This window comes from Megachile rotundata, chromosome 15, assembly GCF_050947335.1.
Source record: "Megachile rotundata isolate GNS110a chromosome 15, iyMegRotu1, whole genome shotgun sequence".
NCBI lineage: Eukaryota > Metazoa > Arthropoda > Insecta > Hymenoptera > Megachilidae > Megachile > Megachile rotundata.
The window spans coordinates 2,753,840-2,770,403 of record NC_134997.1 but is presented as its reverse complement, the minus strand read 5'-3'; the positions used below and the strand labels follow the sequence as shown (position 1 = coordinate 2,770,403).

At 38.7% G+C, this 16,564-nt stretch overlaps 2 protein-coding genes across 2 annotated transcripts; both read right to left on the bottom strand.

Moving 5' to 3' along the window:
• Positions 1-4,830: 4,830 nt before the first annotated feature.
• On the bottom strand, positions 4,831-6,079 carry LOC143265849 (uncharacterized). Its single transcript, XM_076540144.1, has 2 exons — positions 5,675-6,079; positions 4,831-5,578 (listed from the first exon to the last, which is right to left on the bottom strand). Exons 1-2 carry the CDS (start codon positions 5,862-5,864, stop codon positions 4,962-4,964), a joined length of 807 nt encoding a protein of 268 aa, XP_076396259.1. The 5' UTR covers positions 5,865-6,079; the 3' UTR covers positions 4,831-4,961.
• Positions 6,080-10,125: 4,046 nt separating this feature from the next.
• Positions 10,126-11,677, bottom strand: LOC143265917 (uncharacterized). Its single transcript, XM_076540578.1, has 3 exons — positions 11,661-11,677; positions 11,241-11,550; positions 10,126-10,673 (listed from the first exon to the last, which is right to left on the bottom strand). The coding sequence occupies exons 1-3, from the start codon at positions 11,675-11,677 to the stop codon at positions 10,155-10,157; spliced, it is 846 nt and encodes a 281-aa protein (XP_076396693.1). The 3' UTR covers positions 10,126-10,154.
• Between the last annotated feature and the right edge of the window lie 4,887 nt (positions 11,678-16,564).

The window sequence follows — 16,564 nt, the reverse complement described above, 5'->3', positions numbered from 1 at the left end:
AATTATTGGATTTCTTGAACGGAAGGCAACCTGTCGTGCGCGGCAGGTTTCCAAAACGTACTGCACGCTTCAATGGGTCTATGACTATTGTACGATGTCACAGCACCGTACAATTTAGGGTCATTATACCTGTAACATCATAAACATCGACTCTAAAAAAGGCAATATAGGAATACACTTTATCATCCACCATAAAGCAATACCGAAGTCATCCGTCCTAATCCCAATCCGTGTACGGCTACAGACCCATAATAAAATTTCCGGAAAAACCCAAAAAGTACCGTTTCCCTCGCCATCCCTACTGCCACATTTTTTCCTCCACTCCTTATTTCCACCCTTGTTAATTTCCAGAACTTCTAACCCAATCACAACTCCAAAATTCCCTCTTTCTTACATAGTACCTTCCTCCTTTTCCCATCATCCCACCACAGACACCTACTCAAAAAGTTTTCCTTTTTAGAGACACATCGAAACACAGACAGAACAAATCAAACATCAGAACAAATCAAACATAAGATCAAATCAAATCACCAACATACACACTTGTAATCGTTAAAGTTAAGAGTTAGTCTAAATAAATTAAGTGTTAAGTTTAAACACCATCAATCTTTCACCACTATACAAACTTGTCCTTACGACATTAAGTTGCCATCGAGCACAGCGATCGAGTAGGAACTCAATTTATATTTTTAACCGACTTCGAAAAAGGAGGAGGTTACTCAATTCGATCAGTATATTTTTTTTTTTTTTTTTTTTATTATTATTTTTATTTTCTATGTGTGCCCGCCTATTACGCCTAGCTGGATGCACCGATCGGAACGAAACCTTTTGCATCTGGTAGGTTCTGACTCCCCATTGGTACCATTATCAAAAAATTTTTCATTTTTCAATTGCAAAGTGTTGTTATTGCAAAAAAACCGGCAACTTTTGAAATAAACTTTTCTCGATTTTAGTGCGCTTTTAATATCTTATCACGGACATGATTCTGAACAATTTTGTTCATATAAAAATTTCGCGGAAAGCTTTAGTTTTCGAGATATTAGCGATAAAATTGTTGAAAAGTTTTGAAATCAACTTTGGACGATTTTAATGTCCTTTTAATATGTTATCAGGGGCACGATTCTGAACAACTTTTTCCTTATCCGCAATTAAGGGGAAGCTTTAGTTTTCGAGTTATTAGCGAAAAACTATTGTTACTAATACAGTATTCACTCCGTAAATGTTACTTTTGCCGGTCTCGATTGTACATTTACGGTAGAGGTCCTACATTCTTTGTAGTGTGCCGAACGTAGAAAGAGACAGCCATGCAAAAGACAAAGAGGGATAGAGTTTCGAGCGTTCGGCAAACATGAAGGACTCGTGCGTGTTCTGTCTTAAATTTAAAAATTAAAATTCTTTATTTTTGGTTTTTCGTCAATGAAACTTTTACCATCGTATTTGTCTCGTTTTTCTGATTAAAATGACACCAAACACGATATGATTACGATCGTAATTACTTATGTAACAAGCCATAAAAGTTTGGGATGTAACATTTACGGTAGAGGTGCGAATTCCTTCTAAAGGCTTGCTATACAAGTAATTATGATTTTAATTATACCGTGTTTGGTACCATTTTAATCAGAAAAACGAGACGAATACGATAATCAAAGCTTCATTGATGAAACTCCAAAAATAAAGAATTTTGATTTTTGAATTTAAAAGGCAGAAAACGCACGAGTGTTTCATATTTGCCGAACGCGTCAATCTTCTGCTTTTCTTTCTTTTCCATTCGCCGTCCTCTTTTACGTTAAAAACTTTAATCACTCGTTACACACACAATTGATAACGTAATTATATCATGTTTGGTGTCATTTTAATCAGGAAATCTAGACAAATACAACAGTAAAAGTTTCATGAAAAAATAGTAAGAAATAAGAAAGTTACAATCTTTTCCTTTGCTTGCATTAGTTGTGTCTCACCGATATTCGATCCTCGTCGTTTCGGCGACCGATCGTGTTTCATTCTTGACTGATTTCGAGGGGGATCCCCCAGTAGTGGGGATGCAATTTTAACATTTACGGTAGAGATCTTTTTAATATTTACAGAGTGAATACTGTATATTGAATTCTACGTATGCCTCCGTGCCTCTGGTGGTGTATGAGTCAACATGCAATCGCCGATTTTATTTACCAATTTTACAACAATTAATAAAAAAAAAAAATTGAAAAACGAATATCCATGTTGTCTTTTACTTAATTATGTTCATGGCATTTACGCGGACAAAAAAAAAGCCCGGAAGAACTGTCTCACAGTATCCTATAAAATTCTCCCCATTCCACTAAAAAGCGTGAAATAAAATAATTTTAAGAAAAAAAATACACCGACTTCGAAATGCACTAAAAAGTATAAAATAATTTCTATTTCATTCAATCATACAATTACGTCACAGATATGAATGAAACCTATTTACTCGTTAGGTAGTGTATTAAATACATTTCAACCTTTTCGGAGGCGGCGCAAAATTAAATAACATATTCAAAATAATCTTTTAATTTTGACGTAAAAGAGGACGGCGAATGGAAAAGAAAGAAAAGCAGAAGATTGACGCGTTCGGCAAATATGAAACACTCGTGCGTTTTCTGCCTTTTAAATTCAAAAATCAAAATTCTTTATTTTTGGAGTTTCATCAATGAAGCTTTGATTATCGTATTCGTCTCGTTTTTCTGATTAAAATGGTACCAAACACGGTATAATTAAAATCATAATTACTTGTATAGCAAGCCTTTAGAAGGAATTCGCACCTCTACCGTAAATGTTACATCCCAAACTTTTATGGCTTGTTACATAAGTAATTACGATCGTAATCATATCGTGTTTGGTGTCATTTTAATCAGAAAAACGAGACAAATACGATGGTAAAAGTTTCATTGACGAAAAACCAAAAATAAAGAATTTTAATTTTTAAATTTAAGACAGAACACGCACGAGTCCTTCATGTTTGCCGAACGCTCGAAACTCTATCCCTCTTTGTCTTTTGCATGGCTGTCTCTTTCTACGTTCGGCACACTACAAAGAATGTAGGACCTCTACCGTAAATGTACAATCGAGACCGGCAAAAGTAACATTTACGGAGTGAATACTGTATTAGTAACAATAGTTTTTCGCTAATAACTCGAAAACTAAAGCTTCCCCTTAATTGCGGATAAGGAAAAAGTTGTTCAGAATCGTGCCCCTGATAACATATTAAAAGGACATTAAAATCGTCCAAAGTTGATTTCAAAACTTTTCAACAATTTTATCGCTAATATCTCGAAAACTAAAGCTTTCCGCGAAATTTTTATATGAACAAAATTGTTCAGAATCATGTCCGTGATAAGATATTAAAAGCGCACTAAAATCGAGAAAAGTTTATTTCAAAAGTTGTCGGTTTTTTTGCAATAACAACACTTTGCAATTGAAAAATGAAAAATTTTTTGATAATGGTACCAATGGGGAGTCAGAACCTACCAGATGCAAAAGGTTTCGTTCCGATCGGTGCATCCAGCTAGGCGTAATAGGCGGGCACACATAGAAAATAAAAATAATAATAAAAAAAAAAAAAAAAAAAAATATACTGATCGAATTGAGTAACCTCCTCCTTTTTCGAAGTCGGTTAAAAATAGGTATAATGAATCACATATACAATTGCGGGAGACTTGAAAACAATTTTAACAATACAAATTAAAAAATGAAAGTTTAACATCGCGGGTTTTGCAATATTTTTCCCCTAGCCGTGATAATGTGTTATACGCGTGAGTTCTAACTCTACAACTATTTAATTAATGGGTCTAATTTTTAAATTCACTTTCATTTGCTTGAATAATAAGTTTTCAATGATGAGAATTAAAAAAGAAATAAATTATTATTTTGCAAATTCCTTTTCAAGATCACAATTTTAAAAACATGAAGTTATCATAGTAGCGATCTTGAAGATTTCTTTACAAATTAACCCATTCGAGACGGCGATTTTTTTCGAACACGGTCCCTAGGAGCGAAGCTCTTTTTCTCTTGATATTATTCATTGTTAATAAAAAAAAACTAGATTACTTAGAATGTTTTTATTGCGTGGAGCGGATTGAACACCATGTGTGTAATATAAGGTGATACAAGGTTCTACCTCGATAACAATTTTATTCAGAATAATTGATAATTACTACTGTTGCACACCTGGTGTGCAACCGGTCTTATTGGCTCGGAAAGCAGTTGCACACACGGTGTGCAATCGGTCTCGAATGAGTTAACTAGTAACCCTTCTCGTATTTTTTTTATTAATAACTCAATAACATGTTAATCATAGCTGGTATGTTCCGTTTCATTGCAAATCTGTTTACTCTTATTGTTTATGTCCACCTTTCTCTCACCCTGCTCCAGCGAACTCGCACTTTTTAATAGTTTTCATCACACAATTACATTTTATTACAAATAATCATAAAATGAAGAAACCGATAATAAAAATTGTATTAATATACAATAGACGTCACATATTCAAAGTGGGTTAGTAAAACTTATTTAAAACTATAAATAATGGTATTAATCGTACTATGTGTTGATACATATACAGATAGTTGGGTTTATACATCAATTGTTACAAAAGGCCCATCACGTGCAAGTAACCTTTTGCTAGAAATAACTTAATAAAATTTTGTAGATAATAATAAGCAACATCAATTAATGCATTCAAAAATATATGTATAATTCCATTTAAAGTAAAAGTATGTCACCTACATGACTTTTCAACACCTATTGATTAAAAAAACTATGTATTTACATCTAGTTGCGACACCGTTGAAACCATACATTTTGCATCTAAATTATTTTTTAATACGAAATATAGTATATAAGAAATTTACATTTATGAAGAACGGATTAGCCTATAACAATTTTTAGAAACGCTTTCCGAACAAACGTGTAAATTATAGTAGGCATGTACAATAATAACAAACTTACCCGTTGATAGAAGTGATGCGGTTCCCTTCCAAATTTAGGTGTCTCAATTTGTACGTTCGAGAGAAAATTTTATCTGGTAGCGTAGTCAGTTTATTGTAACTGAGGTCCAACTCCAACAAATAGCGTAATTTGTAAAAAACACTTTCATCTAGTGACAGCAAATCATTTCCCCTCAAACTGATATTTTCTAAGAATCTAAGACTCCAAAATATATTTTTCGGCAACATGATCCAACCGTTATATTCTAATTTTAGTTCTTCAAGTTGCTTCAGATATGCGAAAAATGTTTCTGGTAGAGTCATGTTATTTCTATTATTGCATAAAGTTATACGTTTCAGTTCAGTGTTCTGCCACAGTAAATGTGTCGGTAATGAGTTAAAGCTGTTGTTGTCTAATTTCAGCACTTCCATATTCTCTATCTTTGCGAAAATGTTTTCTGGCAGAGAGTTTAAATTGTTGGAACTGAAGTCTAAAGATGTCAAAGAAACGAGTTTGTCGAATATACCAGACTCAAGCTGCGTCAAGTTATTCAATGAAAAGTTCAACGTGTGCAACTTCGTCAGAGGATCGAATGTACCGGATTCAATTCCGTTAATTGAGTTGTTACTCAGTTCTAGAACAATAAGGTGAGGTACATCCGCGAAAATGTCACTACTAAGGTGCGTTATACCATTACTTGATAGAATTATCTGCTGTAAATATGGGAAACCTTTCAAATGATTCCTTGTTAGGATGGTGCTCAAATTACCAAACGGCTTAAACAGTAACTTTTTCACTTCCTGTCTGCCATATGGACTCGCGTAGTCTCCTAGGCTCCAGTTCATTGACAGATAGCGCACGTGCTTGAATGAGTGATTAAAGAAGTCAAAGGTTGATCGTTGCTGTTTGTGACACGGCATCTAAACGGGACAAAAATTTTAACGGGCTAACTGACATTATGTTTACTGATTTCGAGTTTGACTATTATAAGGAGTGGAACAAAAACATAATATTAAGAAAGATGATTAATTTAGCTTTTATCAGTGAGGCATTTTTAGAGCATGATGTACAATATTACTCTACTGTTCACTTATTGCAATAGAACAGTCAGCAATATGATCACAGTTTTAATATAAATTTTATATATTTTTCGTTATTAACGACTCAGTTTCTGAATTCTTATTTTACTTTTACTTATTTTTTTTTATTGATATCTCTTAATTGTACGTTTTATCTCCATTATGACAGTTTCTCTTCTACGCTCATCGCGAGTAAACGGCGCATAAGACCGAGACTTGATTTTCTCGTTAGTACTCGACAAATCTTCCTATTCATACAAATAGTTCCTGCCTATCCCATCCATAAATCCCCGCGTCTAAGGCAAGGGCCTGCTAGGTTGCCTTATTGACGAGTCCACTAACAGGTCCCGAACGGAACACCCACTCTCTTTCCTTCATTTTTCGTAGCCCTTCCACTAGCTACAATTATTAACTAGCTTACAATACTTCACGATGCATTGTAAGCTCGATCGAAATCAGCATGGTTCTAATACTTTGCTAATTGTATAAATATTATGAGGATTATGAAAAAATATTAGTTTCATTTTTGGGATGGTTTGGATTATTTTAAATACGCAAAAAGTAAAATTACTGAATTAGAAGAAAATGATCAAAATATCAGCTTATAGAAATACGGGGCATGATTAATAACTTAATTCGATTAGGTGATAGAAAGCTGGATGGCATCGATGAAATCGTAAGTCATTACTATAACGTTGCGAGTATCATCAGCGCGAATCAATGATACATTCGGTAACGCGATGTTAGATACCACAATAATAGATGGGCGACGCACTCTGAAATTACCGGTAGTAAACTACCGAAATTCGACCGAAGCATCGACAAATGGTTTTCTAGGATGGCTTTCTAGATGTAGAAAAATATCTATACTTGAAGTGTTCTCTCCAGCGCGACGCGCTAAATCAAATTTCACTTTTTAACGTGAGCGTGGAAAATTATCACAACGCGTGGTGTCTCTTAGTCGATTCGTACGAAAAACAGCGTACACTCGTGACGAAACATTACGACCCCATTATTGATATAAATTCAGTGACCAAGGCAACCTCTAAGCGGCTCACAAAATTCATCGATGAGGTTCGTCAACATATTAGCATGTTGAAGTTTTTGGGAGTCGATCCTGATCGTGGTTTCATTGTTCGCATACTGCAAAGGGCGCTGCCGAGTGAAATTCGCCAAAAATGGGAAGAAACCATGAATTTAGATGCCCTTCCCACGTTAGATCAATTTTACACATTTATTCGTGAAATCTCGTTCCGATTGTTCACGTTCGAGCAAGATATTGGTCATGACAATACCGTAATGGCAGGGAAATGTCGATCCTATCATGATTTGCGCTCGGTAATAAAATAATTTAAAAAAAAAATACGCCGACTTCGAAATGCACTAAAAGGTATAAAATAATTTTTATTTCCTAATGAAGTAATTTCTATTTCATTCAATCATACAATTACGTAACAGATATGAATGAAACCTATTTACTCGTTAGGTAGTACTGTCCAGAGTATGAGAGAAAACTAGCGGGACGGGAACGGGACAAAGAGGGTAGGCCGCTAGGACCACCTAATCCCCACTTTTTAACTGACTTCGAAAAAGGAGGAGGTTACTCAATTCAATCAGTATATTTTTTTTTTTTTTTATTATTATTTTCTCTGTGTGCCCGCCGATTACGCCTAGCTGGATGCACCGATCGGAACGAAACCTTCTGCATCTGGTAGGTTCTGACTCCCCATTGGTACCATTATCAAAAAATTTTTCAGTTTTTAACCGAAAAAGTTGAAATGTATTTAATATACTACCTAACGAGTAAATAGGTTTAATTCATATCTGTGACGTAATTGTATGATTCAAAGAAATAGAAATTACTTCATTAGGAAATAGAAATTATTTTATACTTTTTAGTGCATTTCAAAGTCGGTGTATTTTTTTTCTGAAAATTATTTTATTTCACGCTTTTTAGTGGAATGGGGAGAATTGTATAGGATACTGTGAGACAGTTCTTCCGGGCTTTTTTTTGCCTGCGTAAATGCCATGAACATAATTAAGTAAAAGACAACATGGATATTCGTTTTTCAACTTTTTTTGCAACAATAATCCTTTGCAACTAAAAAATGAAAAAATTTTTGATAATGGTATCAATGGGGAGTTAGACTCCACAAGATGCGAAAGGCTTTGTTCCGATTGGACCACCCACCTAGGAAAAACCGCCGAACATGCATAGAAAAAATAATCCTTTGCAACTAAAAAATAAAAAAAATGTTTGTTAGAACGGTAGGGAGACTGTACCAAGCAATGGGAATAATACACCAACGTCAACGTGAACTCATCTTGCTGCATAAGTTGCGTGTCAAAGCGGCAAAGCTTAGTTAGTGTTTTGGTACAGTGCATTGTAATTGCCCTTTCTTGTCTTTCCCGTGCATAGCATGGGGCGTTCCACTAATAATAATAACAATAGTTATTCGCTAATATCACGAAAACTAGAGCTTACTGCCAATTATGCATAAGGAAAAACTCGTTTAGAATCATGCTACTAATAACGTATTAGAAGGACATAAAAATAGTTCGAAGTTGGCTTCAAAAGTTAACAACAATTTCTGTAATATCTCGAAAACAAAAGCTTTCCGTCAATTTCGCAAGAGGAAAAAGTTGTCCAGAACCACGCCCCTAACAACATATTCAAAGGACATTAAAATCGTTCGAAGGTGATTTCAAAAGTTAATAACAATTTTTTTCGCTAATATCTCGAAAACTAAACATTTCCGCGAAATTTGTATATGAACAAAATTGTACAGAATCATGTCCGCGATAAGATATTGAAAGCGCACTAAAATCGAGAAAAGTTTATTTCAAAAGTTGCCGGATTTTTTGCAATAACAGTACTTTGCAATCAAAAAATGAAAAATATTTTGATAATGGTATCAATAGGGAGTCAGAACCTACCAGAAGCAAAAGGTTTCGTTCCGATCGGTGCATCCAGTTAGGCGTAATCGGCGAACATGCATAGAAAAAAAAAAAAAAAAAAAAAAAAAAAAAAAAAAAAAAAAAAAAAAAAAAAAAAAAAAAAATACTGATCGAATTGAGTAACCTCCTCCTTTTTCGAAGTCGGTTAAAAAATACAAATACATTGGAATTTTTAATTTCGCTCGTGGAAAAAATATTATTGTCGTTGAAGTTATATGTACATTTTATACTTTCCGTTCGGTGCACGACTGATTTCTATACATAATATTCTGGAAATCATATTATATTTCATTTTTTATACTACTTTATTTATAAAAAGAATTTGAAGGTCCATAGGCGTAGACATGTGCTTGCGATAAATCGGCTAATGGTTATACCTCCTTTTCTCGCAGTTTTAACAAATAAAAACATAGACTTTTCTTAACTGTCACCCTCTGAAACGCGAGGGTGTTCGACAGTTAGTAAATATAAAAAATATACCGCCACCATAGATCTCTTTCTTGAAGTAATGTGTCTACCACTAGATAAAGCATTAAAATGAATTTCAAATTAATTTGCATATTTTAAAATCATCAATACATTTTTCAAACTCTTATAAAAGCCTTGAAATTTTTTTTGAGATTGCGCCTATCCTCCGATTTACACTGAAGATAGGTTCCTTAGAAAATCGTGTTAATTGAAATCGTGAATTTTTGTACGTAACATCGTGTAAATCAAATTAAAGAAAATTCAATTCTTCATAAAGACTTCCCACTATTCGTGTCCGACAGTAAATCTTTGAGAATAAGTTTCACTCTCTAAAATCAAATATTTCTTGATATAACAAAACAAAATATGTAACCTAGTTGTTGAAGTACTATAGAAGAAAAATTAAAATCTTTACAGGATGAAAGGGTACGACCGTTTATGACAAAAAGTTGAGTACTACATAAATTGTTGCTGAAATAAAATGTCGTTAATTATGATAATATTTTATTCAACTCAAAGCATGCGGATATCAGATTTTTGTTCATCGGATGAAGCTAAAGAATTTTCAAATAACACATTTTAAGACTTTTTGAAAATGTATATTTTATATGCAAATATTCTAGTTGCATCAGTTTTATGTTATATTGAAGTAATGTTTTATTGTTTTCAAGTGACATTCAATAGAACTAAATTCAATAAAACTATTTATGAGAAATGAAGAAATTTCAATTGCTTAAGAATATAATATGTGATACGTACCAGCTCTGGTAATTTTTTATGTGATAATGCAGACTCCCAGGGAATTTCAGCATCCACTAAATCTTTAGAGGCACAATCAACCACAAATATTTCGTCCATTTCATTTTCTCTACAAATGCACTGTTTTACATGTGATTTCGAGTTTAGGTATTTGGAAGATTTTGATTTTAAAGTATGCACAGACACATTATACATCTGTTCCGGTCCATGACAAATTGAATCATGTCCTGGGTTTATAATGAAGTAATTTCGAACGTAAGGATGCATTTTTCCCTCCAAGTAGCGGACAAAATCGTATAGATTGCAGTCGCATATTATAGGATTGCTGCCGACGAATATGTTTACGGCACGTGCTTTATTTTGATATTTCGCTATTTCTTCTGCCCGAGTCATATAAATATGCTGTATTTTATTATGTTGGAGATATACAGTAATGTAGTCCGATACAAATTGTAGATCTTCAGCCTGAAATAAAGTCATACAACAAAGAAGTTATTTAGAGATTATAATTAAACAAATGTGATGAGTATACCATTTATGGTCGCTGTCTTTTTTATTTAGTATGTATTAAATATTCATATTTAAATTTGATCGAATGAATAAGCCTACTTAAATGTATTATACATTGTGAAGGCATCATTGACTATTAGTACACTTTACATTCTCATTATACTATTTAATTCAGTAGTCCAGTAATTTCCACACCTTCACAAACAATGCTTAACGTGCGATTAACTATTTTCGGATAAAGCTCACTTTTTTAAACAATATTTAAAGAAGACATGGACGAAATAAACAAAACTTTTATTTTATTATTTTATTCGTTTATGCTGTTATTGTCATTTCGAAATATTAATTAGTAAGATACTAATATTGAAATTATAGAAAAAGAAACAGAAACAATTTGTGGAAGATCACAAACAAATCTAACTTTTTGATAAAATAGATACGAGTTATTTAACTGTATTATTTTATAATCACAGCTTTTTAATTGTACTTTTTGGTGAAGCAAGGAATTTTTCGCTAACTTACTGATATGTGAGATATTTCGTTGTAGCTCAGGTCCAGCATATACAGCTGTGTGTGGTCCTTAACCCAATCTTCGAATATGTGTGATATTTTGTTGTTGCGCAAATTTAATACCTCGAGAGAAGCGCAATTGTGAAAAGGTGATTTGGTTCCATATTCATTTTTGATCGAAGGCGACAATGTAAGTTGATTGTAGTATAAATTAGCGCGCTTTAAATGCTTGAGGGAATTGAAACTAGTATCTTCAATTTTTTGCAATCGATTATGTGACAAATCTAATACTTCTAACGATTTTAAGTTGCTAAATAGATCCCTGTAATTTTTAACAGAAGAAATTTTGCAAAAGCGGTATAAATTTTGAAAATGAAAAGATATCTTAATGCCAAGTAAATGGAGTGTATTCTTTTCACACGGGGTACATGCCAAATGTATCGAGTCATGTTATTGGATTATTATAACAGAAACCAATTATAAATCAATGTTGAAGAAAAGTCAGCAGCCTGAGCTGTTACACGGGAATCAATTGGTATCATATAGAACAAGAATAGGTGCATTAACTCTGTTTTTTTTTGTGTGAATACGTATCAAATATTATGAGGTCTATGTAATTTAACCTGGACGTTATTAATACTTAGTTTGATAGCACAGCACATACTTTTAAAAACCTGAAGAACAATGATTTTGAATGAAACATCTTAAGAGGTTCAATACGAAATATTTTTTCTCTGAATTATGTTATTACCCCGTAAAATGAATTTTCTGTTCTTTATAATACTCAATAACACCTCTAAGATCATGTAAATTATAATATTACATAATAATAATTCGATAATGATTTCGAAAATGCACGACCTTTCTTATTTTGATGATTTTTAAATGCATTATAGAATCAGTCTTTGATACACATATAACCACCAATCAGGTTTAGTTTCTGAACTATTCGCACAAAACTCTTGGCACAGTTTCATTAAATTTTGCCTACAAATGTGTGTCGATAGCAGTAGACGTAGTAGAGTTCATTCTCACAACTACGTATTTTTAATTATTGCATTTTGGGTATAACTATATAACAAAATTACTTATGAATTCGTTTTATCGTAACATTTGTTCTTATCCTTAATACAGTAATCATTGGATAGAAGCAGAAATATTATCCCCACCACTTGGAGAGTGTTGTATGTCCAACTACAAGAATCATTTCACAAACAGTACCGATTCATCCCTATATAAATCACTCCACAGACTCATCCCTATACAAACATACTAATCACGATTCCTAAGTCTTACTCATCCTAGACCTCGCAACCATCCTGAGTCACGCTGTCCCTTGACCACCATCCCTACCACTACCTATCCTTAAGCTAGTATTTAAAAACCCCTAAGTTTTAGAATAAGTTTAGAATTAGAAATAGTTCGGTACTGAGCGAACCGCATTCGAGTTGTACGTTTCGTCTTCGTAATAAAGTGTTGTATACCAGAACCCAACAAGAGTGAGACCTCTCGAAACGTGTAAAGCTCGCTCGGCAAGAAATGTAACTGATGTTTTGAGTTGAGGGAAATTCCTAAAACTGTACATGTGTAAATATAAAACTTCCTTATTTTTTATTTTTTCGTCATCCAACTTTTATCAATAGATTTTTCTCATTTTTCTTATTAAAATGAGGCCAAACACAATATAACTTGGAATGAAAAAGGAAGAGACGCTGCGACAGTTGGTAAAGATAAAAAGTCTATTCAATTGTTTAAATTTTCAATGTCTTGCTAACCTTTTTGTTTTTAATCCATTTTCTATACAATTTTTTCCATCATATTCGTAACATTTTTCTGAATAAAATGAGACCAAATATGACGTAGTTGGAGTCATATTTACTTGCAATAATTTATTGAAGTTGTTGATCCCACTCAGAATTTTAGGCAAGTTTTTATTTAACGCGTACAATAAGCTCGACATTTTATCATGGTTATTGAGTAGTTGGACAGGATATATAGGATGTCCCAGTTTTTTCCAGTCAAACTTTGCCAGCGTGTTCTACGCGCAAAAGTATGGACAAAATGTTATATGAACATATGCTCTTAACACTATGCCGTCCGGCGTCACCACAATGGTGTCGTGCGCGAAATGGTGGTGAACGGCCGGCAACACCACAGTGTTGTCGTGCGCGAAATAAAGGTCAACGGCCGGCAACACCACAGTGGTATTGTGCGCATAGTATCGCTTAGCGGCGGCGGACGAACTGGTGCCGGGGTGGCACAAGTCGGATCTCCCACCTCCACGTGGTGTTCGCTGGGATAGAGGAACTGCGCCTTCGGTGGTCGATCATTTCGGTGATTGGCCACCCAAGGCCGAGGGCCTCTATGCTAACGGGAGAACGGCGGGTCCCCAGTGGGGGGCCTATGCTCACACCGTAAGCCTGTGGTCATGTTTTGCAGGAACGGGGAGCTTGCCTTAACCGGCTGGCTCGCGAGGAGTAAACCTCTATAAAAAATCCGCTGTGTGGTTCGCGGGGCGGAATACGGCCACGGTATCCCCTGCCTTGCGGTATGAGTCCGCATAAAAGGGGTGCTCCCAATGCCTTCAAGTAGGCCCGATGAAGCGCGAGGCGATGCCGGCGGGGTCTCCGGACCCTGGTAGGGCCTCCCAAGCCGGCAAGGCTCAAGCTGAGGGGTAAAAACGGGGGCGGCGGGGGCGAGTGAGGACGCCTGAAATTAAGGTGTACAGGCAACCGTGCCGAGAATTGCGTGGCCGCCCAGGCGTAAAACAGGGCGGTCTCGAACGGTTCCCTCGGGGGTACCTGCCGGCCCCCCCGAGTATTCAACGGCTTCCCCGGGTAAGGCGGCTCTGCCCGGGGCGACCTCTCCACCGACCACACTCGTGGGAACAGATATGGAAACTGACTCAAATATTAAAAACAAACAAGATGTGGTCGCCATCTTTAAAAGCGGCCAACCTGGAGAGGAGGAGATGAGTTCGAGGAGGGAAGAGTGCCCCACACTACGTATACCGGTGGTGAGGTGCACTGAGGTTCTAAAGCAGCACGTCAAAGTGTTGGGGGCAGAAGACCGGCCCCAGGAAGTGAGATCTCGCGGTACTACGACCGCCGCAGCGAGCGAGATAAAGAAGGAGCGGACCGCCCAACTATCGGACTCCGGATCATCGGGGAACACCTCCACCAGGGCAACGAGGGCGAGGAGGAGGGCGCAGGAGATCGAACGCGCGGCGCGGAACAGCCCGGTACTGGGCAAAGGAGAGGAGATCGCCCCGCTGAAGAAACGGACGAGGAAAGGTGTCGCAAATAACGACTCCGATGGTTACGACTCGGACTCGTCGATAATGTCTATGGAGTTCGCGAGGACGAGTCGGGGACCTGCCGTAGAGCGAAGGGGCCGCCCCCCAACCACAGGGGACTACGTAAGACTGGCGGAAGCCAAGGAAAGGCTCAACCAAGCGAAGATGCGTGAGCTAGAGCTCGACAAAGAGCTCGGCGCATTGGACCCGGAGGGGCCGGTGCCCACACCATGTAGGGCTAGCAAACCTATCCCGGGGGTAGAAGAGGTCCTAGGAGAGGCGAGGAACCTCCCGACGAGGGACATCCAAGCGGAACTCCTGAGGTACACAAACCTCATCCGGAGGGTGGCGGCGAGCTCGTCGAATTTAAAAGGAACGAGCGTTCGCCAACTCCGCCTCTCATCAAACTATATTGAGGGGCTGACAACAGAGTTGGAGAAGAGACAAGCTGCTGAGAATGACGGGGCGGTGAGGCCCAGACAAGAGCCGACCCAGACACCTGTACCGATGCCGCGCTCCTCGTCGGGGGATGAGGAAAAGGAGCAACTAAGGGGCCTCCTTAAGGCCGCAGAGGATGACACGAGAAGGATGGCCGAGGACCTGGCGGTCCTTCGACGGGAGGTGGAACGCCTCAAGGGCGCGACGATGGTGGTGGCACCGACGCCATCAGCACCGAGGGAAACGGGGGTAAGGAGAACCCGCAGGAGGGTGCTGTCCACGTCCTCCGAGTCAGAAAGGGAAGGAGTGAAGAGGAGGCTGGTGGCCCACACCAGCAGCCCTCAGCCGGAGTTGGTGTCCCCAGTTGAGGTAGTGGAAGAGGCCCCCGAAGTAACTATGGGGGGGGGGGGAGGAGCTGCAACAGCAGCAGGAGAGCAGACCCCAGGAAACAGCGACACTGGAGAATGGAACGCAGGGGGGCAGAGTACAACCCCCCGACGCAGGATTGGAGATGGTGGTGGCGCAGTTAATTCGGAAAGTTGAGGATTTGTCTGTGGAGCTGAGGGGCAGGAAGAAGGAAAGGGCGGGCAGCAGCGGCGCACCGCGCAAAGCCCAGCCTAAGCCCCAACCCAGGGCGGCCCCAGGATCGGCCGGTGTACGTCTTGAAGCCGCGAGGAGAGCGGCACCGATCGTTGCTTTGCCAGTGGCCCCCTCCTCGTCCGCTGCGCCACCACAGCAGCGAGGAGAATTGTGGACCACGGTCCTGGGCCGCAAAGCCAAGCAGGCGGCGAAGAAGGAGGCGCAACGCGCGGTGGGCCCCGCCCAAGGGGCGAAGAAGACATCGAGCAGGCCATCAGTGGCCCCGAGAACGATGAAGTCAGGGGTCACACAACAGACAGAGAAGAGAAAGGTCAGGGTTCCGCGCCCGCCAAGGACAGCGGCGGTGACCCTGACCGTGCCACCAGGGGGGGAGGCGACATATTCCCAGGTCCTCAAAAAAGCGAGAGAGGCGATTCCCCCCCAGCGGTTAACCGAGCTGGGAATAACGGAAGTGAAAATAAGAAAGGCGGCCACCGGGGGCCTGGTCCTGGGTATCCCAGGGCAAGAGGGAAAGGCGAAGGCGGCCAATTTGGCTGGCCAATTACGAGAGGTGTTTAGAGACTCGGAAGTCAAAATTGCCAATCCGGTGAAGACGACCGAGATCCGTCTTTTGAATCTGGATGATTCGATCGAAAAAGAGGAGGTGGCCCAGGTCCTGGCGGAGCTAGGAGAGTGCTCCGTCGAAGACATCAAAGTGGGAGAAATAAAGAGGGGCCGCAACTCTATGGGGACAATCTGGGTCCGGTGCCCCCTAACCACCGCCAGAAGAGCGGAGGCAGCGGGACGCGTCAAAATAGGGTGGACAGCGGCCAGGGTCGACGTACTACCGGCCAGGCCTATGCACTGCTACCGCTGCCTCCAGAGGGGGCACACGGCCCAGCAGTGCAGCGAGGAAGTCAATCGTTCCACAAGATGCTACGCTTGCGGAGAAGGGGGGCACAGGGCAGCGAACTGCACCAACAAACTTAAGTGCCCCCTATGCAGCGACCTCGGACGACCCAGT